At 42.1% G+C, this 25637-nt stretch overlaps 1 protein-coding gene across 1 annotated transcript; it reads right to left on the reverse strand.

The window, feature by feature from the left end:
• Positions 1–5379: 5379 nt before the first annotated feature.
• On the reverse strand, positions 5380–19648 carry LOC141490056 (pepsin B). Its single transcript, XM_074190328.1, has 9 exons — positions 19593–19648; positions 18767–18923; positions 16155–16272; positions 14742–14860; positions 11123–11322; positions 9837–9959; positions 8242–8389; positions 5926–6024; positions 5380–5727 (listed from the first exon to the last, which is right to left on the reverse strand). The coding sequence occupies exons 1-9, from the start codon at positions 19646–19648 to the stop codon at positions 5575–5577; spliced, it is 1173 nt and encodes a 390-aa protein (XP_074046429.1). The 3' UTR covers positions 5380–5574.
• Positions 19649–25637: the final 5989 nt, after the last annotated feature.

The raw sequence follows: 25637 nt of genomic DNA on the forward strand, positions 1-25637 counted from the left end.
TTACCTAGCTGTGTGGCCTTGGGCAAGTCACTTAACCCCATTGCCTTGAAAAAACTAAAACAAAAAAAAACAAAAAAAAAGATCAAATGATACTAATGATAAATCTCTTAGCTATGTTAATATGTAAAGCACTTTGAAAATCTGAAAATCTTAGCTAAATCTTAGCTTTTAAACTCTCAGAGTCTTAGTTTATTTATGATGAAAATGGTGGGATTATTAGAATATGGGACTGTGATGGCCACCTAGGTCCCTTCCAGCTCTTAAACTGAATACCCTACTGCTAACATGTGTAGAAAAGGAGACATAATCATAGTTGGAAGTTTTCCCAGAGCAAACTTCTGGTAGGGGCATAATGCATCCAAAGATTAAATGGTTCTTTTACTGAACTCAGTCTCTGAGAGCCCAAATAGACCTCAGTTTCCTTATATGTAGAAAGAATAAGGTTGGGGTAGAAAATCTCGGGTGGCTATGGTGCAGTAGATAGAGCACTGGCACTGGAGTCCGGAGGACCTGAGTTCAAATCCAGCCTCAGACACTTAATAATTACCTAGCTGTGTGGCCTTGGGCAAACCATTTAACCCCATTGCCTTGCAAAAAAAAATCTCTAATATCTCTTCCAGTTCTAAATTTTGGGTTTCTATTATTCCCAAGGTTCCCTCTAAAGATGATGCTCAGGGCTAAGCCATAGGCAGGCTCATACTCTCGTAATTTAGACACACAAAATGAAAGATCACAGGTTAATCAAGAGGTAATGAGGACATTTACTTTTCAAACAGGATAGGTTTAGAGGAAACTGAGTTTATTCAGTGGATCATAGCTCCCTCACCTGAGGTTATCTATTATGGCCCCCCAGCCTAGCATCAAAGAGAGCTCCTAGAGGATGTGATGTCCATCGTGTGAGACTTTGATCCCCTAGGTGAACAATATTTCAATGATGATCTAAATACCTTTTAAGGAAAAAAAATAACTTGTTACGCTATTACTCCTACTCCAGATGACCAACAGGAAAGGGGTCAGAGGGAAAGCTTTGGTGGGATAGAAAAACTATCAAAGAGTCAAAGTTAATCATTTTTACAGACTATGTTACTGGCCAAAGTCTTTTTAAATTCTCAATCTGTAACCAAGTATTGTGAGTTTGGAATTTCTATCTCCTATTGTTAATTGTTCTAACAGTCATAGGAAGACAAATGATTAGAATTTGGGAAACTTGGCTTGTTATCTTTGTGAGAACCACATAGGTTTCTGGAATTTGTTAAATATTAAATCAGGTAGGGGATAGCCATCTTTTCTATGCAATGTAAGGGTGACATATTTGTGAGCAAATGTGTAACCTAATTCACTAGCTGCCAGAAGCTTTAATGATCCCCTGGCTCTTTTTAATGTATAAATACACCTCTCATTCTGTACAGGGAAGTCATCTTGGATAGATGGCTGCCACCTATAGGTTTCTTGGTAAATTCTAGAGAATAAACATTCAAGTCTAACCCTTATTTTGTCATTTTTTTAAGAATGGCAAATTGTCCCTTAGGACCACATGAATTTCCCCCTCAACTCCCCTGGAAATTCCTCCACCCTGCTGTCCTGCCTGGCAACCCCCTTGTCCAGACCATCATTTCAGAAGAGATCCCAGCTCTGCTCACTGCTCTCCCAACTCAACTCTAGGATATGGCTGGGCTTTCCCACCTCTTCCCAAGTCACTTGCCCTGACTTGAGTATCCCTCCCACCTCTCCCCACTCTCTAGCTTCTCTTTTTGTATTATCTTTCTCTATTTGAATACAAGTTCATTGAGGATAAGGGCTACCTTTTAATTAGATGTATTGGTACTAAGCTTATCATAGTGTCATACACAGTAAGCATTTAATAAAAGCTCTATCGGGGAAGCTAGGTGGCGCAGTAGATAGAGCACCGGCCCTGAAGTCAGCACTGAGTTCAAATCCGACCTCAGACACTTAACAATTACCTAGTTGTATGGCCTTGGGCAAGCCACTTAACCCCATTGCCTTGCAAAAACCTTAAAAAATTAAAAATAAAATCTCTATCTCTTTATCATCCATCATCTTCCTTCCTCTCTTCTCCTCTGTGTCTATCTTTCTGTTTCTCTTGAAATCTTAACAACCCAGAGCTAATGGAGTGAAGTAGAAATCTCTTCGTTAATATTCCCTACAACTGATCATTTTGTCTGTACTTGGACACCACTAGTAAAGGGAAACAGACTACCTGCAGTCCTAATTTTTAGGAAACATTTCCTTTCTTATATTGAACTGAGATCTACCACTCTAAAGCTCCCACGCATTGATTGATTCACCCTAGTTCTGATCTCTGGGAACAAGCAGAACAAATGTAATCTTTTTTCCAAGAAGATCCAAGAAGTATTTTTTGGTACTTGAAGATCATATCTCTTCTTTGTCTTTTCTTCTCCAGGCCCAAATACCCAATTTCTTTTATTTTGCTTGATTTGTTATGGTTTTTAATTCTTCAAGATCCTAGTCACTTACCTCTCAACACATTTGACTTTGTCAATAATTCTCATGCTATTCTGACAATGTCCCTCTAAAAAAGATTATACCCAGAGATAGACACAACATTCCAGATGTGATCTGACCAAATAGAATACAGTTGAGCTGCCCTAATTATGGACAGTGCTTCTATTATAGGAATATATGATTGATTTTTTAGCAGCGATGACACACTGTGAACCATCTCCCCACTTAAGATTACAGTAATTCCTTGGCCCTTGATGACAATTTTTGTTAAGTTTTCATTCAACAGTTTCATTAGGAATGGACCAAGTGGGGTGGCTAGGTGGCACAGTGGATAGAACACCAGCCCTGGAGTCAGGAGTACCAAAGTTCAAATCCGGCCTCAGACACTTAATAACTACCTAGCTGTGTGGCCATGGGCAAGCCACTTAACCCCCATTGCCTTGCAAAAAAAACCTAAAAAAAATGGACCAAGCATGGCCTAACCATGCAATATCTAAAAACTATATTATAAATTGACAATTATCAAAACTATTTGGGGGGGAGTGGCTAGGTGGCACAGTGGAGAGAGCACCGGCCCTGGAGTCAGGAGTACCTGGGTTCAAATTCAGCCTCAGACACTTAATAATTACCTAGCTGTGTGGCCTTGGGCAAGCCACTTAACCCCATTTGCCTTGCAAAAACTAAAAAACTCTTTGGTCCTGACCCAGAAATAGAGTAGTGGTTCAGTGAAATAGGTTAGGTTCACAAGACAGTAGTAAATAACTATAATAATCTACTGCTTTTGATAGATTAAATAAAAAAAAATGTCAGCTTCTTGGATATAAACTCACTAACAAAAACTGCTGGGAAAATTGGAAAATAGCATGGCAGAAATTAGGTATAAACCAACATCTCACCCTATAACAAGATAAGGTTGAAATAGGTACAAGATTTGGACAGAAAGGGTGATACCATAAGCCAATTGGGAAGCAAAGGAATCCTTTATCTGTCAGTTCTATGAAAAGGAGAATTTATGTTCAAACAAGATACAGAAAAGATTATAAATACAAAGTGGACAATTTTGAGTAACTTAAATAAAAGTTTTTGCACAAACTGTATGGTCAAATTAAGGTTTCTCCCCCATTGGAAGAGTTGTAGTGTATAGATACGGACAGCAAGGGCAACTAGTGGACTGTGGTCTTGATTCCAAAAAATTCCATCATTCTCTGTTTAATCTTATACTAGTGTATTCAAAGCAGGAGTTTACTGGTAAATTTTTTAAAATGGGCTTTTGGCACGGAGGGAAAATATGTATATGGCATACTTTTAAGTTAATTTGCATCATTAGCATTTTCTTCTCTGCTTTCTTAAATCAAGACACCAAACAAAACAATAAATCAAGTCCTGATTCATAGCGTTTGCTGATTTCTGAGGTGGAAAAGCTCACAATGAAAATTTAACACTCCGTTTTCTTTCCAGCCAGTTCTAATTGACTCTGATTCAAAGGTAATGAGATCGAGTTATCTCCAGGCTGTTCTGGAGGCTGCTGGCTCTTCTGGTCTTCCCCAGGGTAAATCCCCACCACCCTTAATTCCTAGACCACTGAGAACTAGCCTGCTGCTTGAGGTAAGGTTGTCCATGGGGCTTCCTCTCTTCAAAGCAGGCCAAAGCAAGGATTCAAGATAGCAGTGAAATCAGGATTCTCAAGATCTGAATCTCTATCAATTTGTCTCCTATGTTGTCTTATTTACTGCTTATTAGCCTTATGAGACATAGTGTAGCATATAGGATAGAGGGACTAATCAGGAGTCTGGTCCCTGACTATGTAACCCTGAGCAAGTCACTCAGCCTCTTAATTCCCCCAAAGCTACATCTAGACAGTTGAAAGAGAAACTGAGGCTGGTGACTTAGTACAGCCCCTCCTCAAATACAATTCACATGCATGTCATAGCATCATCTCCCTGATGTCACTGTCTTCTTCAAGACCAAAGGACAAGCATCCATCAATCTATCAATCAAATATCAGACTAAAGAGCTGGAGCTCATTAGATCACAAGATCCTTGAGGGCAGAGAATGCTTCTTTTTTGAAACCCCAGTGTTTTAGCACAGTGTCTGGCCCCTAATAGATGCTCAATAATTATTGATTGATTGATTGATTGAACAGAAAAGGCTCCATAATCCTTCTGGTACAGGAGTTTTTAACCATTTCTGTGCCATGAAACCCTTTAGCAAAGTCTATGAATTCCTCAGCAAAATATTTTTAAATGCATAAAATATATAGGATAACAATAAAAACCATCACATTGGACTATAGTTAACATTTTTTTAAGTTCATGGACTGAGGAGAAGAACTTCTGATCTGAACTATGATGGATGCAGTTCCTCTTAGCAGTTCAGAAACCAAGGACAATCCCATGAGACTTGCTATGGACAATGCCATCCTCATCCAGAAAAAACAATTATGGAGTCTGAATGCATTCTATGTTTACTTTTTTTAAAACTTCCTTTTATGGTTTTCCTTCCTTTCTCATGGTTTTCTTTTTCCCCTTGGTTCCAATTCTTTTTCACAACATGACTAATATGTAAATATGTTAAACAGTAATGCTTAAAATGGAACTCAAAATTTGTATATGAATGTGGAAAAACTACCATTGCAAATAATTAGAAAAATAAAATAAACTGACAAATAAAAAAGCTTCTGATTTAATTCCAAGTCCTCCTATTTTACAGGTGAGAACACTGAGACCTAAGGAGTTTAAGTGACTTGCCCAAGGTCAAATGGTATGAGTTTTAAAACAGAAGACAATCCACATCAATAGAAGGAGTTTCCTCACCTGAAGTTCTTAAGTTTGGTTAAATCATAAATCTAGTTTTAAAAAAAATCACTCCATAGTTAGAACAAGTGAAAAGCTTTATTTCTGAAATATTTATGGAATTTAAATTTATAAAATTACCCATTCAAAAGGCAAAGATACTGAGTTTTACATCTTGTTACAGTAGGTAAGAGAACACTAAATTCAAAACCATTTTGAGGAACATGACCTGTGTGCACAAACTTTAGATGGTCTCCATAGGTGGCCTGAGAGAAGGAAGGCTAGCCAGCCTCTAGTCTAGGCAGAATAAGCAAATCCTACCCTGTTGTTGGCCATGTCATAGACAGAGTAGTATTCCTTGAGGAAGACATCACCCAGAATCCACAGAGGCTGCCCACTGGGGGAAGGCAGATAGGTGGCCTCGATCCCAAGCCGGCAGTAGCCATTGTTCTGTACAACGAGAAAAGAAAGATTTAAATAAACCTGGATCTCTTCTGAGGAAACTTCCCCATTCCATGGCTCTCCTAGCTAGACCTCTTGAGACCTCAACAAATCTCCTCCCACTGATTCCATAAGAGCTCCTGGAGAGGATCATCTAGGCTCACCCTTCTCCTTAATCTCTGACAAGTTAGGGCAACGGATACTTACATTGAAGACATAAGCATTGGGAGGCAGAGGGAACTGGGACCCATTGATGACAAAAGTGATGGTGGGCATATTCTGGATGTAGTTGCAGTTGATCACAAACTACAGAGGGAAGAAGCAAAACAGATCTGTGGGCCTTGGAGTCAGAAGAGACTACCCAACCATTACCTTCATTGTAAGTCACCCTGTCAGATCCTTCCACACCCAGCATCTCCAGCAAAAGCTATAACTGAGCTATATACTCTTAGTTCATAGAAAGACTAAAGACCCTGAGCTAGAGTCCCAGCCAGAATCCTGGAATTTTTGATTGGGGAAAACAGACCATCCTAAAAACAGAGAGGCAGTCTCTGACCTCAGAAACCTCTGGTTTAAATAGAAAAAGAACACACAGCAAAATGCACATCACCTGTATCACATACAAATATAGACAGACACACATAAAAGGTTATGTCCTAATAAGGGAAAACAATCAATGTTGGAGAGGTTGTGTGAGGATTGGGACACTGATGCCTTGTTGATGGAGTTGTGAACTGATCCAACCATTCTGGAACACAATATAGAACTATACTCAAAGAGCAATAAAACTGATCATACCCTTTGACTGGATACCAATACTAGGCCTATATCCAGAAGAAATCAGAAAAAAAAAACAGAAAAACACCACATGTTCCAAAATATTCATAGCAGCTCTTGTTGTAGTAGCAAAAAATTGGAAATTGAAGTCTTGCCTATCAATTGGGGAAGGCTGAACAAGTTATGGTATATGAATGTTATGGAACGATATTCTATTAGAAACCATGAATGGTTCGACTCTAGAGAAGCATGGAATGGATTTCAGGAAATGATGCTGAGCAAAGGGAGCAGAACCAAGAGAACATTGTACATATTAACAACAACATGGTCAGATGATCAACCTTGATGGATGCAGCTCCTCTCAGCAGTTCAGAAAACTAGGACAACCCACATCCAGAGGAAGAAAAACAAAACAAAACAAAAAACTACAGAATCTGAATGAACACTATGTTCACTTTTTTAAAAATTCTTTTATGCTTTTCTTTCCTATCTCAAGGTTTTCTTTCTTTTCCCTTAAAGGCTAATTTCTAATACAGAAAATGACTAATCCATAAACATGTTAAATACAAATGATTAAGTACAATGTTCACATACTATTTGCTGATGAGGGGAGACGGGTGGAAGGAAATAATGCAACTTAAAAATATGTGTATGCATTTGGATGAATGTTGAAAACTTCCATAACATGTAAATGGAAAAATAAAATATCATTGGAGAAAAAAGGTTATGTTCTTGTAATTGCAAACTAAAGCTTGGACTAGTAACAAATAACTGTCTACAGAAGGGACTTGGTCCTCCCAAACTTCCCACAGGAAGACAAATGTGCAGGAATGGAGTTGGGGAGCATCTTTCCTGGCATATGCTTCATAAGTAATACAGTCCTAAGAATTAGAAAATTTCAGAATTGGAAAATTCTTCAGAGGTTGTCTACAAAAATTTTCCTCTGACCAACATTCCCCTCCCCAACAAGAGTCTATCCAGCTTTGTATTGCCAACTTCTAAGCATGGAAACTTAGAACTTCCTAAGACTCCTGTTCCACATTGAGATGACACTAATTATTAGGAAACGTTCCATTGGAGAAAGCCAAAAATCCTCAACTTCCCCCCTGTTCTGATCCCCAGGGCCAAGCAGAACTGGTCTAGTCCCCCTCTTCCACATGTTGGCCCTTCAAAGACATCAATTATTTCTCTCCCTCTCCTGATCCTCCATTCTAACCCAACCCTCTCTCTCTCTCCTCTCTCTCCCCTCATCCTCCCTTCCCCCTCCTTTTCTCCCTCTTCATTTTTCCTCCTTCCTTCACCCTGCATCTCTCCCTTTTCCCTCCTTTTCTCTCCCCTTCCTTCCTTCTTCTCCTTCTCTTCTCTCTCTCTGTCCTTATCTCCTTCTATGTCTCTGTCTGTCGGTCTGTCTGTCTGTCTGTCTCTCTCCTCATTTTTACAGTCAGTTTAGATGGACTGAATTACTCAGATCCCTCGCTCTCCTGGATGAACACTTTTACATTTGAGGAGCTCAGTATCTGTCATTCACATTACCATATCCTGGTGGCACTCAGAGCAGCTTCTGCTCATCCAGGGATGTACCATCCTCTCGGAGTAAATCCGTTACGAAAGACTCCCTTCTGCTTTGACCCCTCTTGTTTTCTGCCCCCCCCTCACCCTGCTGCCACCCTTCAAAGGCTGAACTCAGGCTCTTCCTCTCAGCTCATCCCAGAACTCCAGAGATGCCCTCAGCCTCTGGTTACTCACGTCGCCATTCTGAGCCTGTTGGGCACCGGTGGCTTGCAGGAAGGCATTCATGTACTGCTGGGGAACAGCCAAAAGGAAGGTTCCTGTGTCCACAATGGCCTGGCAGCCTTGGGTACACCAGCCAGTGGCCTGATTACCCATTGCAAACCTGAAGGGAAGACCAGACCAAGGCTGTCAAGCTTCTCAGGAGGCAGTTAAGTCAAGCTAGAAGCCATATCCCTATCATTCAACCAGAGAAATAGAGTAATATTCATAAGGAACATCAATTAACCTAATAGATGCTCACCACTGAGTGAGTCCTGGTAAAGCAATACAAGAGACATTTAAATGAGGGAGAAGTGGGCCAGGATGGCCCTGAGTCCAAAAACTGCAGAATTTTAGATTTGACATCTTAGAGCCATCTAGTCCAATATTCTGATTTTACCGATAGGAAAATGATAATCTAGAGATTAGGTGACTTGTCCTGGGTCTCATGATTTGTGAGTGGCCACATAATAGGGATTAGAATTTGTGTCAGGATTGGTTTCATGAAGGAGGAGGAATCAGATCCAGTCCTTAGAGGATGATCAACAGTGGTTACAAAGAAAGGAGAAAGAGGAAAATTTCTGGTATAAAGTATAGAAATAGGGAAAGATGTGGGGACAGTAAAAATACAACTTCCCATGAGTGAAATAACTCATAATGGGGAGGAGTGGGAAATAAGTTTAAACATACTGACAGAGGAATGCTAAGGAAAGTAATTTGGATTTGATTTTATGGACAAGGAAAAGCTATGGAAGATTTTTGAGAATGATTAAAATCTTATTGGTAATTATAAACCCAATGCACTACAATAATAAAAGGTAGTACCATTTCTAAATGGCTTTCTCATTCATTACCTCATTTGAGCCTCATAGTAACCTTGAAGATAAAGTAGAGCAAGTATCATTATTATTTCCATTTTATAGTTAGGGAAACTGAGAATCAGAAAAGCTGAAACAAGGACCTAGATTCAGGAAACCCAAGAACATCAACCTATTGCTTTGGTCAGATTCAGGATGACCAGATTTAAGTGACCAGCCAGGGAGTGCTGGAGTCATTTTGAACCAGCTATGATTGCTACGTGTGAGCACTCGTGCTTCAGAAATCCACAAACTCTACAAATCAGGGCTTGATCTATCATTTCACTGATTGTCAAAACTTAAGAAAATGACTGAGGAAATTATAATAATGCAGATTAAACTTTAAAGTATTTCATGCACATTTTCTTACCCAGAAATCTGGTTGTTAAACATTTACCAGCACACTACTACCAGAAATATTGTATTATAAAGGACTAGAGGTCAGAGGTCCAAGAATTCAGCCCCCTTTACTCTAACTCACTAAAAAGACTGTGAAATCCTTAAGGGGGTCTTCTTTCATACCCATGTCAGGGATAAGAATACCCCCATTACTCCCTTCCTTTTCTTCCACACCTAGGAAATAATAATTGCTAGCATGATATAGCAATTTAAATTTCGCAAAGCACTGAAAAAACCAGAAGGCAGTTCCTCATATGGGGACAGTCCCAGAAAAGCTGTTTCTTAGCTCCTGGACAGATCAATGCAGCGACTTACTCCTCAATGGCAATCTGCCAGTAAAGTTCCTGAGTCACGGGGGTCCAGGTGATCTGACCAGAGTAGAGCTGAGGGTCCACACCTCCAAGGATGAGCTCCCCTCCATACTGCTGAGTTGGTTGACTGAGAACAAAGAAAGAATATGGTCAGTCCAGGTGCCCAATTCCTTCTTCTAGCATGGGGCTTCCTCTGGCAAGGCCATTAACTAACCAGAAAACCCAAGGTCAGAGTTCAAAAGGGTTAAAGCAAAGAATCACTGAACAAGGAAAGAAGAAACAAGTCTGGGCATCAATGATGTCTTTGAATGCAAACTGTGTAAAGACTCCCAATTTGTCTGAACTTGGGGCCAAGATGGAGAAATATCTCAAGTGTTAGTTGGGGCTAGATTTGATGGCAATTCTCAGAGTGCTGGGCCTGCCCTTGGAACTATAGAGGGTTGGATGGCTTCACACTGCTCTTGTCCCTGTTGGCTCTCTGCCCTGGGCTGGGGGTATCTTATTAATAAATAAGGAGGGTGGCAGGGGCGGAATTAGGGGCCCTAGGGATTCAGTGACATTTGGGGTTAAGACAAGAATGAGTGGAGAATAATTGGTTTGGGTGATTGTTCTTTTCCCTCTGAGTTCTCTTTAAATAACCATAGGTTTGCCCCAGTTTAAGTAAACCTAACACATAAAAATCCAAGGGTAGGAAGAGATCATCAGTGGGAAGTGATTCACTTTACAAAGGTTTGGAGTTTTTTGTGTGTGTGTGTTACAAAATGATTCATCCAATTATACTTAAAAGTTAAATTTAAAATATCATTTTCAAAAATTTAATTTACATACAAGTTTTCGGAACTCAATCTTATTGTATAAAGATCATCCAGCCTTATTCTGACACCCACAGTGTCAGAGCCTTTTGTGATAACAATAAGGTAAGTCTTAACATGATCCTCAATTCACAGAAGAGGAAACTGAGCCTGAATTACACCTACCTCTAACCCCAGAAATATGACTTCAACTCTGGGTGTGAGACTCTAGGACAAATAGGATTGGTCTCAGACTCAGCCTATCAACTTGATGTGCTGGAAAGAGCTTCTGAGTTGGAGCTCCAGAATCTCAATTCAAAACCTGCCTCACCCATAATCCTAAGTGGCTAGGGAAGGATTTGAACCCAGATCTTCCTGACCAGCAGTCTAGACACTGTGCCAACTAGCCTTTCTGAATGGAAACAGAAGTCCCTGGAGCTCCCTGCCTCTGCTGGCCTTGATCCTCAACCCCGCTGGTGGAAGGAAGGCCAGCCCTTACCGGGAGAAGTAGAAACTGAAGATAGGCTCTGACAGCTGTCCCTGCTGCAGCATCCCTTGCATCACTGTTGGAGAATTGCCTACAGCCATTGCTGGGTAAGCCATGCCCAAAATCCCATCAAAGTCGGAATAGTAGAAGGGAGTGACGGGTTCGCTCTCACTCAGGCCAAACTCTTGGTTGCGCACTACAATGTTCTGAACCTGGGAGAGATAAAAGAACGGGGTCAGAAATTCCCACCTCACAAAGGAGCTTCAGGACACTGAAGCCAGAGAGAATCCAGGTGGCTGAGCAAAGGAAGACAAGGCAAGTGGTGGGTTTGTAGGAATCAAATAAAGCTTAACAATTAAAAAGAGGGATTAAATAAATCCCAGATCCAGAAGGGGAGGCTAGAAACCTCAAGAGAGCACATCTCTCCTGGGAAAAACAGAAGCATCGTGTGAGCCATGGCCTCTTCCAGGGATAGATCAAAGATGATCTTAGGTCTGACCATTTAAGAAGTGACCAACTGATTTATAATTGCCCTCTAACTCTGATAAAGTGATTTCACTTCTGGCTGTGAGACTTTAGAGCAAATGAAATCAATTTTAAGAAGTGACAGAGGGGGCAGCTAGGTGGCACAGTGGATAGAGTACTAGCCCTGGAGTCAGGAGGACCTGAGTTCAAATTTGGCCTCAGACACTTAATAATTACCCAGCTGTGTGGCCTTGGGCAAGCCACTTAACCCCCATTGCCAAAAAAAAAAAGTGCTGGAAAGAGCTTTTGATTTGGGGTTCCAGAACTTCCATTAAGATTGAAATATTTGAAGCCACCTATGATTTGAACAATCATATGGGAAAAGAACCAACTGATTTATTCTGCTTTTCCAGAAGGGAGAACCAGGGTCAGTGAGCAGAAGAGGGAGATTTTGATTCAATATAAGGAGTATCTGAACAATTAAGTGCTGGCCTTGGAGTCAGGAAAACCAGGGCTTATCAGTTCCTGCCTCCAAAGTAGATAACCTATGTGACCACGGGTCATCCAATTTCTCAAAGACCCAGTCACATACTAAGACTACAAATTAACAAGTTGCTGACCTTCCTCAGGAGAGAGAATTTCCAAATGGAAATCTGGACCATCCCTCTAAACCCATCTACCCAAGAGTGTGCTAGAGTCTGCTCAGAACCATAGGCTCTATTAAATTTTCATCATAAGCATTTACAACTGGGAATATTGCATATAAGTTCAATTTTTTTTCAATATGTTAGTTGGTTTCCAAACTAGGTTAAGTTTTTTTCCCTCTTTTTAAATTTTTCATTATAAAAGATGACTCTGGGAGAGAAATGAGGTAGGGGAGATATTAAAATATAGATGATTTAAGGATTAATTACTTTTTGTTAATTTAAGGCAATGGGGTTGAGTGACTTGCCCAAGGTCACCCAGCTGGGTAATTATTAAGTGTCTGAGGCCGGATTGGAACTCAGGTCCTCCTGACTACAAGGCCAGTGTTCTATCCATGGTGCCACCTAGCTGCCCTAATGGAGATGATTTAAACAAAAGATTTCAATTAAAAATAAGATATCAATAAAAAATCATTTTAAAACCGACCCAGATGCTGAAAAAGATCATTTCAAATCAATCTAAAAATCTGCTCTAGATGCTGAAAGATAACAATAAAAATAATTGTTAAAAAATCTGTTCTGCAATAATATGGAAATATGTTTAACATGTTTGTATATGTAATTACTTTCTGTCTTGGGGAGGAGGAAGGGAGGGAGAAAATTTTACAAAAATGAATAATGACAAATATCTGCACTTGTAATTGGAAAACGTAAAATACTATTACAATCTAAAAATCATTGCCAGATGCTAAAAGATTTCAATTTAAAATCATTTTTTTTAAAAATCACTTTTTTATGGATGCTGGAAGACATTAATTTAAAAACGAATTAATGTTGCCTTGATGCTGAAAGATAACAATAAAAATCAGTTTTAGAATTTGTCCTAGATGCTGAAAGATATCGATAACATCATTTTTTAAAAAGAGATTTCAATAAAAGAGCAAGCAGTAAAAATAATATAAAAAAGGATTTGAATAAAATAAACCTGTCATGGATGCTGAAAGATATCGATGAAAAGATCCATTAATAAAAAAAACTTGCTATAAATGCTGAAAGATGTCAATAAAAAACGTTTTTAGAAAGGTTTCAGGGGTGGCTAAGTGGTGCAGTAGATAGAGTACCGGCCCTGGAGTCAGGAGGACCTGAGTTCAATTCTGGCCTCAGATACTTAATAATTACTTATCTGTGTGACTTTGGGCAAACCATCTGCCTTGCAAAAAATAAATAAATAAATAAATAAAACTAAAAAATAAAATAATAAAAAGGTTTCAGTAAAAAAGTAAATAGAAGGGGCAGCTAGGTGGACCTGAGTTCCAATCCAGCCTCAGACACTTAATAATTACCCGGCTGTGTGGCCTTGGGCAAGTCACTTACAGCACTGCCTTGCAAAAACCTTTAAAAAACTCAATAAAAATTTGTTATGGGTGCTGAGAGAAATCGATAAAAATCATTTTAAAGGGTTTCAATTAAAAAAATTTTTAAAACCTTTCGTGGATGCTGAAAGATATCAGTAAAAATCAATTTTTAAATGGGTTTCGTCAAAAAACATTTTTAAAAAGCCCGTGAGGGACGCTGCTATCAATAATGATCATTTTTTAAAGGTCTCTAAAAAAGATTAAAAACCGTCACCGATGCTGAAATATCAATAAAAATCTTTTTTTAAAAAAAATGACTTCAATAAAAAAAATAAATTGGCCAAAAAACCCCCATCTGTCTCGGGGGGCGGAAAGATCTCAATAAAAAGGTATTTAAAAGGGGCGGCCAGGTGGCGGTGGATGGGCGTCGGGAGGACCCGGGTTCAAATGCGGCCTCAGGCACTTCGGGAGGACCCGCTGTGTGGCCTGGGCCAAGCCAAAAACCTAAAAGATAAGATAAACTAATGTTTTAAAAAAGGCATTCCAACAACAAACGGTCAGCGGGCGCCGAAAGGTATCCATGGGGGAAAAAACCAGCTTTTAAGAAAGCACCTGCCGGTCCCGGGCGCTCGAAGTCCCCACTTTGTACAAGACGGCGGCGGCGCGGGCGCGGGGGGGGCGGGGGGGGGGGGGGCGGGGGGGGAGCGGGCCGGGGGGGGGGCCGGGCCGGGGGGGGGGGCGCGGGGGGGCGGCGCGCTGCGGCCCGGGCCGTCGGGGCTCCTCTCAGGCCCGACGGCCGGGGGGAGGGGCGGGAAACGGCCCGGCTCGGTGCGGCCCGGCGCGGCCGGTGCTTGGCTCGACGCCCGCGCGGGGCCGGGGCCGGGGCCCCTCGGTCCGTTGGGGAAACTGAGGCCGCGGGCGGCCCGGGCCGCGGAGGGCGCGGGAGTCTCCTCAGCGCTCGCGCGCCGCCGCCTGACGAGTGTTCTGTGCAGCCGCGCTGCCCGGGCCGGGCCGGGGTCCGGGCCGGGGGCGGGGGGGGCGGGGGCCGGGGCGGTGGGGCGGGTCCGGGCCGGGGGCGGGGGGGGGCGGGGGCCGGGGCGGGGGGCGGGGCCGGGGCGGTGGGGCGGGGCCGGGGCGGTGGGGGGCGGGGCCGGCGGCGCTACTCACGGTCACGGTGTCGTAGCCCAGCAGCACCGTCAGGCTGCCGCTCCCGTAGGACAGCGTGTAGGTCTGGCCGCCCGCGCTGAAGGTGGACGACCGGGCCGGGCTGAAGCGGCGGTGATTGGCTGCGGGGCACACGGGGCGTGGGCGGCCCGCCTGCCCCCCCGCCGCGCCCCCCCCGCCGCGCCCCCCCGCCTGCCCCCCCCGCCCGGCCGCCCCCCGCCGCGCCCCCCGGCTGCCCCCCCCGCCGCGCCCCCCGCCGCCGCCCCCCCCGCCTGCCCCCCCCCGCCGCGCCCCCCGCCTGCCCCCCCCGCCCGGCCGTCCCCCCGCCTGCCCCCCCGCCTGCCCCCCCGCGCGCCCCCCCCGCCTGCCCGCCCCCCCCCGCCCCCGCCGCCCCCGCCGGGCAGCCACGGGGCCCCGGGCCGGCCCCAGACGGGTGGGGCCCGGCCACGCCCGCGCCAAAGGCCTTGGATGTGCCCGGCGGGGCCCCCCCGGGCCAGGCCCGACCCCCCGAAGTCCGGCCGGGCATGAGCACACGCGCACCCCCACACACGCACTCAGGCGTCGTGCCCACCCGCGCACGTGCCCGGCCCGCGGGGCCCCCGAACAGGGCCGGGCAGGGCCCCCATGAGCCCACCTGCGCGGGGCGGGCCAGGGACAGCGCCCCCTTCCTTTTCTTTTCCTTTTCCCTTCTTCATCCGTTCCCTCCTTCCCGCTTTCCCTTCTTCCCTCCCCTGCTTTTCCCTCCTTTTTTCCCCTTCTTTCCCCTCCCTAGCCCCCTTTCCTTCTCTTTCTCTTCCTCCCCTTTCTTTCCCTCTCTTCTTTCTCTCCCCTCCTTCTTTCATTTTCACCCCTCTTCCTTTCCCCTCCCCTCATTTCCTCCCTCCTCCTCCCTCTATTCCTCTTCCCTCCCCCATTTCCTCCCTCCTTCTCCCTCTATTCCTCTTCCCTCCCCCCATTTCCTCCCTTCTTCCTCCTCCTCCCTCTATTCCTCTTCCCTCCCCATTTCCTCCCTCCTTCTCCCTCTATTCCTCTTCCCTCCCCCATTTCCTCCCTTCTTCCTCCTCCTCCCTCTATTCCTCTTCCCTCCCCATTTCCTCCCTCCTCCTCCCTCTATTCCTCTCCCCTCCCCCTCATTTCCTCCCTCCTCCTCCCTCTATTCCTCTCCCCTCCCCCATTTCCTCCCTCCTTCTCCCTCTATTCCTCTTCCCTCCCCCCATTTCCTCCCTTCTTCCTCCTCCTTCTCCCTCTATTCCTCTCCCCTCCCCATTTCCTCCCTCCTTCTCCCTCTATTCCTCTTCCCTCCCCCATTTCCTCCCTTCTTCCTCCTCCTCCCTCTATTCCTCTCCCCTCCCCCTCATTTCCTCCTCTCTTCCTCCCCCTCCTCTCCCTCTTTCCTTCCCCCTTCCTCAGACTCACAGCAGGCCTGGGTCTGGCAGTAGGTGGAGGGCACCCACAGGTTGGAGGAGCCAGTGTCAAAGAGGACCAGGAAGTTCTGAGGGGGGGTACCGATGCTGATTTCCCCAAAGTAGAAGGACTGCGAAAACAGACTTTGTTGAGGATGCCTGCTGGGCAGGGAGGTGGAGTTGCCCCGGAGGATGCCCACATCCCAGAGTTGTAGCTCACCACCCACCACCCTGTAGCCTGCTGGCTGACTTTGATGAAGTGGTTTTCCACTTTTTTTTTTGAGCAAAAAAAAGTTATGAAGACAGGGGAGAGATACTTTGGGAAATGTGGGTGATGAAAAAACAGACAATAACAATCTTTCTTTTCCTTTTAAACAAACTCCTTGGAAAGTCAGAAGTGAATGAAAGAACCCATGGGAAAGATTTAAAGAGATCTAGACAATCCTACTTCCATGTATAATCCCACAATAAAGTGTTTAATTGATTGGTCAATATTGATTGATTGGCTCCTCCATCACTTCTTTTTGTTCCTCAGTCAGTAAAGACTGAATAAGCGTCTGCCATGGACCAGATATTGTGCCAACCTCTAAGGAAACAAAAGTAAAAAGCAGTCCCTTTCCTCAAAGAGCTCAAACAACTGGGACTCAGTCTACGTTTTCCTAAATTTACCACAGTAGATTTAGGGTTTGACATGTGCTAAGCTCTAATGATAAGCACAAAAGTAAAAACCGTTAAGTCCCTGTTAGACCCCTGCCCTCACACTAATGAAGGAGCCGCTGGGACTTGGTTTACACTTTGTGAACTGAACTTTGTGGAACAGCTGAGAGAATATCACTTTTCTTTTCCCCAAAGAATGAAGGTGTTTGTCCAACCATTCTGCCCGCTACATTTATGGGATGCTCATGAATCATTCTCCAATCTCTTCCCATCAAAGTATAATATATATCCATCTGCTTCCTCTGCTCTGGCAATGAATGAATGAATGAATGAATGAATGAATGAATGAATAAGGAAATCTGCAACAGGATAGAGTGGAATAAATCCTGAACTTAGAATCAGGTAATAGATCTGGGTTCAAATCCTATCATTAATATTAGCTGGCCAGTCCTTGACAAGCAGCTTACCTTCACCATCGTTTATAAAATGAGCATGGAAATAGCATTTGTACCATTTACTAAGGGACTGTTAAGGGGAAAGCACTTTGTAACTTTAAAGTACGTACTTTAAAGTTGGGGAAAGGGACTGTTTCCTTAGAGACATTATATGACTTGAGTGATTTTTGTGCAGATTTTGTATATACCAATTCTGTGTGAACTTTTAAGTGTGGGTATTATCTCCCCTGATACGGAATGGAAGCTCAGAATCAAAAAGAATTTGAGTATTGGAAAGGATCTCTGAAGCCATCTATTTCATCCCATATTTAAAAGGAATGCCAATTATAGGGTCTTCGAGGTTTTTGGTGAAGATCCCTAGGAGGGGGAACAGCCCATTCAAAAAAAAAGAGGAGGGGGTTTTCTGGTCTCTTGTCTCTTTGCAAATTCTACCCAAAGCTCTCTGGGGCCAGAGTCTATTCATCCCTCTTGCACGGGACACCCTTCAAGGACTTGAACATGGCTCTCATGCAGCTCTGAACCCCTCACGGGGAGGGACTGTCCCCTTTCTGCCTATCCCCAACCCAGTGGAGTCAAGAAAAGATGAGTTCAGATCCAGCCTCAGACACTTAGTAGCTGTGTGACCCTAAGCAGGTGTCTTAGTCCTGTTTGCTTCAGTTTACTCCTCTGTCAAATGAGCCAGAGAAGGAAACAGTAAACCACTCCAAACTCTTTGCACATACAGGATCCCTGAGCAGGCTTCAGCTGAAATGACTGGATACCAACATGCCCAGCACCTAGCGCAGCTGCTCCGCATTTAATAAAGTTATTATCACTGTATTTATTAAGTGCTAAGCACTGAATAAATGCTTGTTCATTGATTATCACAGCCCAGCAATCTTCTTGATTAACATGTTCTTGATGAACGAATTGATTTGGGCACTGGGGGCTTGAGAACAACAGGACACAAGATTAGAGAGCTCATGATGCACTGGCATGAACATTCTGTACTTTTCTAGATTAAAATAGTAGTGTCCTGAGCCCTAAAATCTCTCTCTCTCTCTCTCTCCTCTCTCTCTCTCTCTCTCTCTCTTTTAGTGTGTGTGTGTGGGGGGGGGGGGGTTAAGGCAAATGGGGTTAAGTGACTTGTCCAGCTAGCAAATATCAAGTGTCTGATGTGAAATTTGAACTCAGGTCCTCCTGCCTCCAAGGTCTGTGCTCTAACTACTACGCCACCTAGCTGCACTCCTAGAATATCTTCCACACAGGTGGGCATCCTAGGCACTGGTCCTATGCCCTTCTGTTCGTTTTCAGCCTTTGTTTCCCTTGCAGTAATCATCTCTGTGGGATACCCAAATAAAAAAAAAAAAAAGGACCAGAGAAGAAAGAGCCAAGAAGGATGATTAGGCTAGTGCTTCTCCCCAGGCCTGTCAGTGCCACAGAGGCACTGCCCTGAATGCTAGGAGGAGCTGGGAGGAGGGGAGGGTCCCTGGGTGTTCCTGCAGTGGGGTGCGGCGGGGTGGGGAGCACTCACATCCAAGTAGTTTGTGATAGGCTCATAAGCGACAGCATCCTTGTTTAAAAGATACTTAGCAGCTGGATCAGCTTTCTCCGTGTTCCTCAGAAAATCCTCCAGCACACCATTCTCTTCCATCAACTCACGGATGGACTTGCCCCTCCGCAGAATATGTCTAGGAATAGGTGAACCCATGAGCAGCCCTCTGTCCCTATTAAATTATCTTTTTGATTATCTGACCTGGGAACCAGAAATAGTACCCCCCAAGTCCCTGCTCAGGATATCACTCAAGGAAGTACACTTCCCACACTATACCTACCCAGCTCTAATAATTACAACATGCTCAGTTCAAATTTATTCTCGGATTTAGAGAGAATTAAAGAATGTCTGAACTGAAAGGAATCTTAGAGATCATCTCTTGCTCATAGGAGTTGGAACTAGAAGAATTTATATAGGCCAACTCTTTCATTTTATAGGTGGGAAAAGAAAGAAAGACTTTCCTAAGGTCATACAACTAGTTAGTAACAAATCCAGGGCTAGAATCTACCTCTCTGTCTCTCGCCTTTCTCTCTCTCTCTCTCTCTCTCTCTCTCTCTCTCTCTCCCATCTCTCTCCTTCCTTTCTCTCCTTTCTGTCTCTCTGTCTCTCTCTCTGTTTCTGTCTCTCTCTCTGTCTCTGTCTCTGTCTCTCTCACACACACACACAAACACACACTGCCCAGGGATAAAAATTATGGACAAACGAGCATGAAATCAACAGGGTAGGAGATTATACTAAGAAATAGTCTCTCAGGAACACCTAGGCTGATCTCTGCTCTGAACCAAGCCATATCCCCAATACTGACCTGACAAAGCCCTCTGAGAGCTGCAGACAAACCAGGACAAGGATTAAACATTTCATGGTGCTGATTTTCTGTCACCCACTGAAAAGAAGACACTCCAGATACGTCGCACAGGGTGAGGCACAGAAGGCCTCTCTCTTATAGACCAGGGTTCTCTCTGAACCCCTAACCTCTGGACACATGGGCCCCTCACCTCCATTCAAGATTGTGCCCTCTCATAACCACTGATTCTGTGTATTTTTCCTAATGGCGGGTATTAAGGCCTTTCATTTCTACTGTGTAGTTTAGTTTCCAAAGCAATTAATGGCTTTGATAATGAAATTAAACAATCAGAATTTGATATCAGTGATAAAGAACACTTGGCAACAAAGGAAAGTGGCACCTTGCCACCCTTGAGTGGATGCTACCAAATTCTACAAAGAAAAGAGAAATTTACCCTTTAATTCCAAAAGACATATATTTTTCCTAAGACTTGTGCTATCCTGATCCTGGCTGCCTTTCCTTGCTTTCCATGCATATTCTCAAGGTAGAATCTAGAGAGCAGAAGGAGGAAGAGGAAGAGAGGAGGAGGAGGGGAGGACAAGGAGAGGGAGAAGAAGAAGAAGAAGAAGAAGAAGAAGAAGAAGAAGAAGAAGAAGAAGAAGAAGAAGAGGAGGAGGAGGAGGAGGAGGAGGAGGAGGAGAAGGAGAAATAGTAGGACAAGTAGAAGGGGAAGGAGGAGGAGGAGGAGGAAAAAGTCAACAAGAAAAAGAAAAGAACCAAAACAATATGGAACCGTGGAACAAAACTGGGCCAAAATCACAGACTTAAAGCCTGACCAAATCCTGGAATCTGAGGACACTCATAGATGATCACAGGCTTAGGCTCAACCTCAGATATGGTTGAGGATTGGGGGAGGGGATCTTCCAGAAAAATCATGAATTTAGACTTTGAGCTTTGACCACCAGCTCCTAGATGCCCAGAACTTATTCTAGATGCCCAGAGCTTAGCTTGGGGTTTTTCCAAAAAAGGAAAAATGGAAACTCTACAATGGCCCTTTAAAGAAATAGATAGTTTGAGTCATAAGAACAATAAAATTGAGAAACTGACATTTTCTCTGATCTCCACAACCTCTAAAACCTCCCCCAAACAGAAATTATTCACCATAGATAAAGCAATTTCAGCTAACTTGATGGTCTAGAAAGAAAGAAAAATAAAAGAGCCATGAATTAAATACCAATCCCAAGAGCATCCAGCAACCTTCCTCCACCTCCCATTATTAAAAACAATGCTGTACTAACCAACTGAAGAACCCAATACAAGTTTACAACAAAACCCAACTACCATCCCAGTCCCACCCCCAAAACCAGGAAAGTTTGCTCAGACCAGGTTGGATAACCAGTATTGAGGAAGGGTCCAGGACCCAGAAGCAGGCTGGACCCATACTATCAACTAGCACCATAGTCCTTCTAGGTCAAAAATGCACTAGGATGGCACCAGACAAATGGTGCTGTGGCAAGCAGTGGTCTGTACTGCAAATATCTTTGCAGGATTGCAGAATCACCAAGAAAAGAAGCAGGTCATGTTCCTGGGTTCAAAATAGAACTCAACACCATACCACACATATCCTCCCTCCTGGATCCTTAGAGACCCAAACTACTACAGAAATCACCCCCATCGCCAAAGTGCCTTAACACTCTGAACTGCATACATCAAGCCAGAGAGCTTAGGAGCAGAAGGAGCAGGATAAGATACCAGGAAAGGATATGGTATAAGGGGGAAAGAAGACAGGGAGGGATACGATTACTCCAATAATCCTGAGGGGAAAAGATTAGCATCAAACTAATATCACTTATGTCCACCTTAAAGTTTCAGGCTGCTGAACTGCAAATTTAAATATTGGAAGAGATGAGACCCTTTGAGATCCAGTTCCAAAAGAAACTACCCTCAAAGAGGAGGGAGTCAGAAAATGAGTAATAGGGGAAAATAAGTTGAAGTTGCGAGAAACTGAAATTATCATTGATCTCAGGAAGCAAACAGGGAAGATATTAATAATAAGATTAACCTCTAGATCTAGTAAATGAGTTTAGGTATCTATACAAAAATACTGCAAGTCAAAAGAAAGCAGTCCCATAACTTAATGAAACAGAGGACCTTGTGGAATGTGAAGAGAATAGGAAATCTCAATATGTTATTCTTCAAAAGAGAAATGTGAATTACAAGAGCAGAATTTATGTTCTGCATAGGAAAAATAATGGGCAGAATAGAAAACTGGAATCACAATAGCAAATCTCTGCAAAGAAACAAAAGAAAAAACAATAAATTGAGAATGCAAAAAGAAATGAAAGCTTATCTAGAAGAAGAGAAACAAAAACAACACTAAAAGAAAATATGTCACTGCAGGTAATACATACTGATCTCAAATATAGGTGGCATAGAGAAAAATCTAGGGATCATATGTTTTCCAGAAGCCCCCCAAAAAATGAATACCATAATGCAAGAATAATGGAAGAGAACTGCCCAGAAATACTAAACACAGAAAATTAAATACCAGTTGAAAGAATTCATAAATCATTTTCCAGAAGGAAAAAAAAACCTCAAGACTTTAAACTCCAAAACATAGTTAAATTTAATAATTTAATTCAGAAACAAGTTCTGTAGATGATCAGGAGAAAGACTTTCATATACAAAGGAAAGGAAACTCAAATACACCAAATTGTTCTGCACCCACCAAAAGACACAGGCATGAAATAATGTGTTCCAAAGATAAATGAAATTCAATATGCAACTCAGGATACCTTGCCAATATGAACTTAACCATAAATGAAAAGCAATTAAGTTCAATCATAACGTGTTTGAAATATTCTTAGAAAGAAAACCAGACTGAAGAGATTATTTGTTTCTCAAATATCCCAGACAATAGAAATGTAGGAGGTGTTCAATAAATGCAATGAACAAGGGCAGCAATAGCAACAGAATAATAGTAGAGAGATCTTTATTGTTCAGTCATTTTCCATCTTTTCCAACTCTTAGTGACCCCATTTAGGGTTTTCCAAACAAAGATATTGGAGTAAATTTCCACTTCCTTCTCCAGCTCATTTGACAGATGAGGAACCTGAGGCAAGCTAAGTGACTTACCCAGGGTCACACAGTTAGTATCTGAGATCAGATCTGAACTCAGGAAGATGAGTCTTCCTGACTCCAGGTCAGGTCCAGAGCTACTTATTTCTAAATGTACACAAATTGAGGGGATAATGGAAAAAGACAGAAATTCAGTTGAAATAAAAGGGAAGAAATATTTCTTGGACTTTTATGGACAGAACCTTGTGACACCTGCCTACAAATCAGTCAATTTCTTTTATTTTTTTGATTTCCCTTTTTTGGGAAAAAAAGGAAAGAAGGAATTGTGCAAAGAGGTAAAAGGAAATGTGTGATGGACCCAGGTCAAATGCAGGGCTAGCATCTCAAGGTGACACTTGAGACCTCAGAAAAAGAAAAGTCATCAGGGAGGGAAAAAGGATTGAAAAGTTGAGGTTGGGAGGAAGGAGACCTTTCTTTGGTAGAGGGAGGGATTCCACTGAAAAATGTTCCTATGGGTGAAGAAAAATGTTCTAGGCAAGGAGATGGAGACCATGTGCTGGGTGTGGTCAGGGGGATTTGGTTTTTTAAAAAAAACTACTCATCCTACCTTGGGAAGGGGGAAAATTCCTGGGGGCAACTAACCTGGAGGAGTGAAAGTGACCCGGAGACAAGATTTTGAAGCAAAAGGGAAAAAAAAGATAACCAGTGGGAGGGTATAGATCAGTGATGGGATACATAATCAAGGATATATCAGAGTGGGTAGGGTAGAAGGAGGGAGAAGGGGATATCATTGGACAGTGATAACTATACTTCTGTGATACAAGAATTGATAGGGTTCTGGGAGTGAAGCTCAATGGAAAAGGACAATCCATAGGGTAAGCTCTATAAGGTAATTGCAAAAACTGCTAAAAAGGAGAGTCCAAAAATAGATACTTTGAAAGTTTTGATTGAATACAGTATACATAGAAAAGAAAGGGACCAGATAATTATAGGGATCATGAACCAGAGAGTGAGGATCTAGAATAGACAGAGAGTGGATAATGAAAAGGTTAAGAGAAATCCTTTTTGAAAAAAGGTACAAAAATGAAATTCAAAAAAAGAGTAGAACTAGTTGAAAGGGGGGGGGAAGAGAAAAACTGATTTTCTAACTGAAAAAGGGAGAAAGAATTTGACAACCTGAAAAAAAAATAAGCATAATACCATAGGTATATCAAATGAGAGTGGTAGTCAAAGGTGAGGGGAAGAAAGCCAGTGGTAATGAACCACAGTAAAAAATAATTTTTAAATAAAATAAAATAAGGTTAAAGTAACTAAAGGAATATGGTACTGTCTTTACAACAAAAGAAAAGTGGATAACCATATTGGAGATACATGGAAGAAAATGTAAATGTAACTTTCACAATTTTAATTGGATTGTATAATCCAAAAAAAAAAACCAAAAAACAATGACAGATTAGATAAGAAACCAAAATTCCACTATCTGTGATTTACAAGAAATACATTTTAAAAATCTAAAAAAAAACCTGAGGGGATAGGGGAAAAAAATCAATAATTTATCAGGTGAATCCAAAAACATAGAAGTTGCAATCATGCTATCTAAACAAAACAAAAGCAAATAATCAAAAAAATAAAAAGAAATAAACAAGGAAAGAACATTAAATACTAAAAGGAACTATCAACTAAACAAAAAAACAAGCCATAGACATAAACTAATATCAATAATAAACTTATGCTCAAAATGCCTAACATCCCAAATTCATAAAGAAAATATTATCTGAGCTACAAGAAGATACAGACAATAACACGTTAGTAGAAGGAGACTTAAAGTCTAACAGAAAGATAGGCAAACAAAATAAAGAACTGCAAATTGCTAGAGAAACTTGAGGTAATAAAAACTATTTTTAAAAGATACTGCAAAAGAACATACATATTTCTTAGTACCATATAGAGCTTTTGTAAAAATTGACCAGCTAGGGCACAGGGTTACTGCAAATAGATATGAAGAGACAGAAATACTTAATACATGTTTAACAGACCATAATACAATAAAAATAGTAATTGGTACAGGAAGAACAGACCCAAATATCCTAGAAACAATGAATAATTATGTAAAAACAAATTATAAAGATGAAACAGCATAATAAAATTTCTAGGATTTACCTAAGCAGTCCTCAGGGGATAAAATTATTTTCCCACAAATGCACATTAATGAAATATAAAAAAGAAATATAGAAAAATAGAAAAAGTAACATAGAAAACTCTTTTATGCCAAGAACCCTACAAAGTATATCCATAGAATAAACTTTTGGAGGGTAGTTAGTTGGTACAGGGGATAGAGCACCAGTCCTAGAATCAGGAAGACCTGAGTTCAAATTCGGTCTCAGACACATAATAATTACCTAGCTATGTGACTTTGGGCAAGTCATTTAACTCTACTGCCTTGTAAAAACTAAAAAAATAAATAACCTTTTTTAATATCACAAAATGCTTCTAGTTAAAAACAAAAACAAGCATTATATGAAGTGGGGATATCCTAGAACCTTTACAATAAGTACAAGAATGAAACAAGGAAATCCTTCTCCCCACTCATATTTTATATAGTTCTGGAAATTCTAGGAATGGAAACAAAACAAGAGAAAGAATAAAAGCATAAAGATAGATAAAGAGGAGATGAAACCATCACTATTTGCTACTAACTTGGAAAATCCTAGAGAATGCCAAGAGTTGAAAAATCCATGAGAATCAGAAAAGATACTAATTGAGACCATAGCTTCAGCACAAGTGCAGACTACCAAAAAACCCTCAAAAGTCAATATCATTTCCAGTAATAATAACAAAACCCAAGAAGGAATGTTAGAAAGAAAATCCAATTCCAAAAAAAAGATGGAATACTTAAAATATTTGGGGATCAACCTACCAAAGTACACAAAAGTACATTCAATTAGAATAAGTTCCTTATAGAAATAAAAAACAAATTACTGGAGGAAT

This window comes from Macrotis lagotis, chromosome 5 (genome assembly GCF_037893015.1).
Source record: "Macrotis lagotis isolate mMagLag1 chromosome 5, bilby.v1.9.chrom.fasta, whole genome shotgun sequence".
NCBI classification, from domain to species: Eukaryota; Metazoa; Chordata; class Mammalia; order Peramelemorphia; family Peramelidae; genus Macrotis; species Macrotis lagotis.

Bases quoted from the DNA above. Each gene is read 5' to 3' on its own strand.
- LOC141490056 (XM_074190328.1), bottom strand. From the start codon at position 19,648: ATGAAATGTTTAATCCTTGTCCTGGTTTGTCTGCAGCTCTCAGAGGGC. The intron at 18,924-19,592 runs GTCAGTATTGGG...ACCTATTCCTAG, and splicing joins CTCTCAGAGGGCTTTGTCAG to ACATATTCTGCGGAGGGGCA. The intron at 11,323-14,741 runs GTGAGTAGCGCC...TATCTCTCCCAG, and splicing joins TGGGCTACGACACCGTGACC to GTTCAGAACATTGTAGTGCG.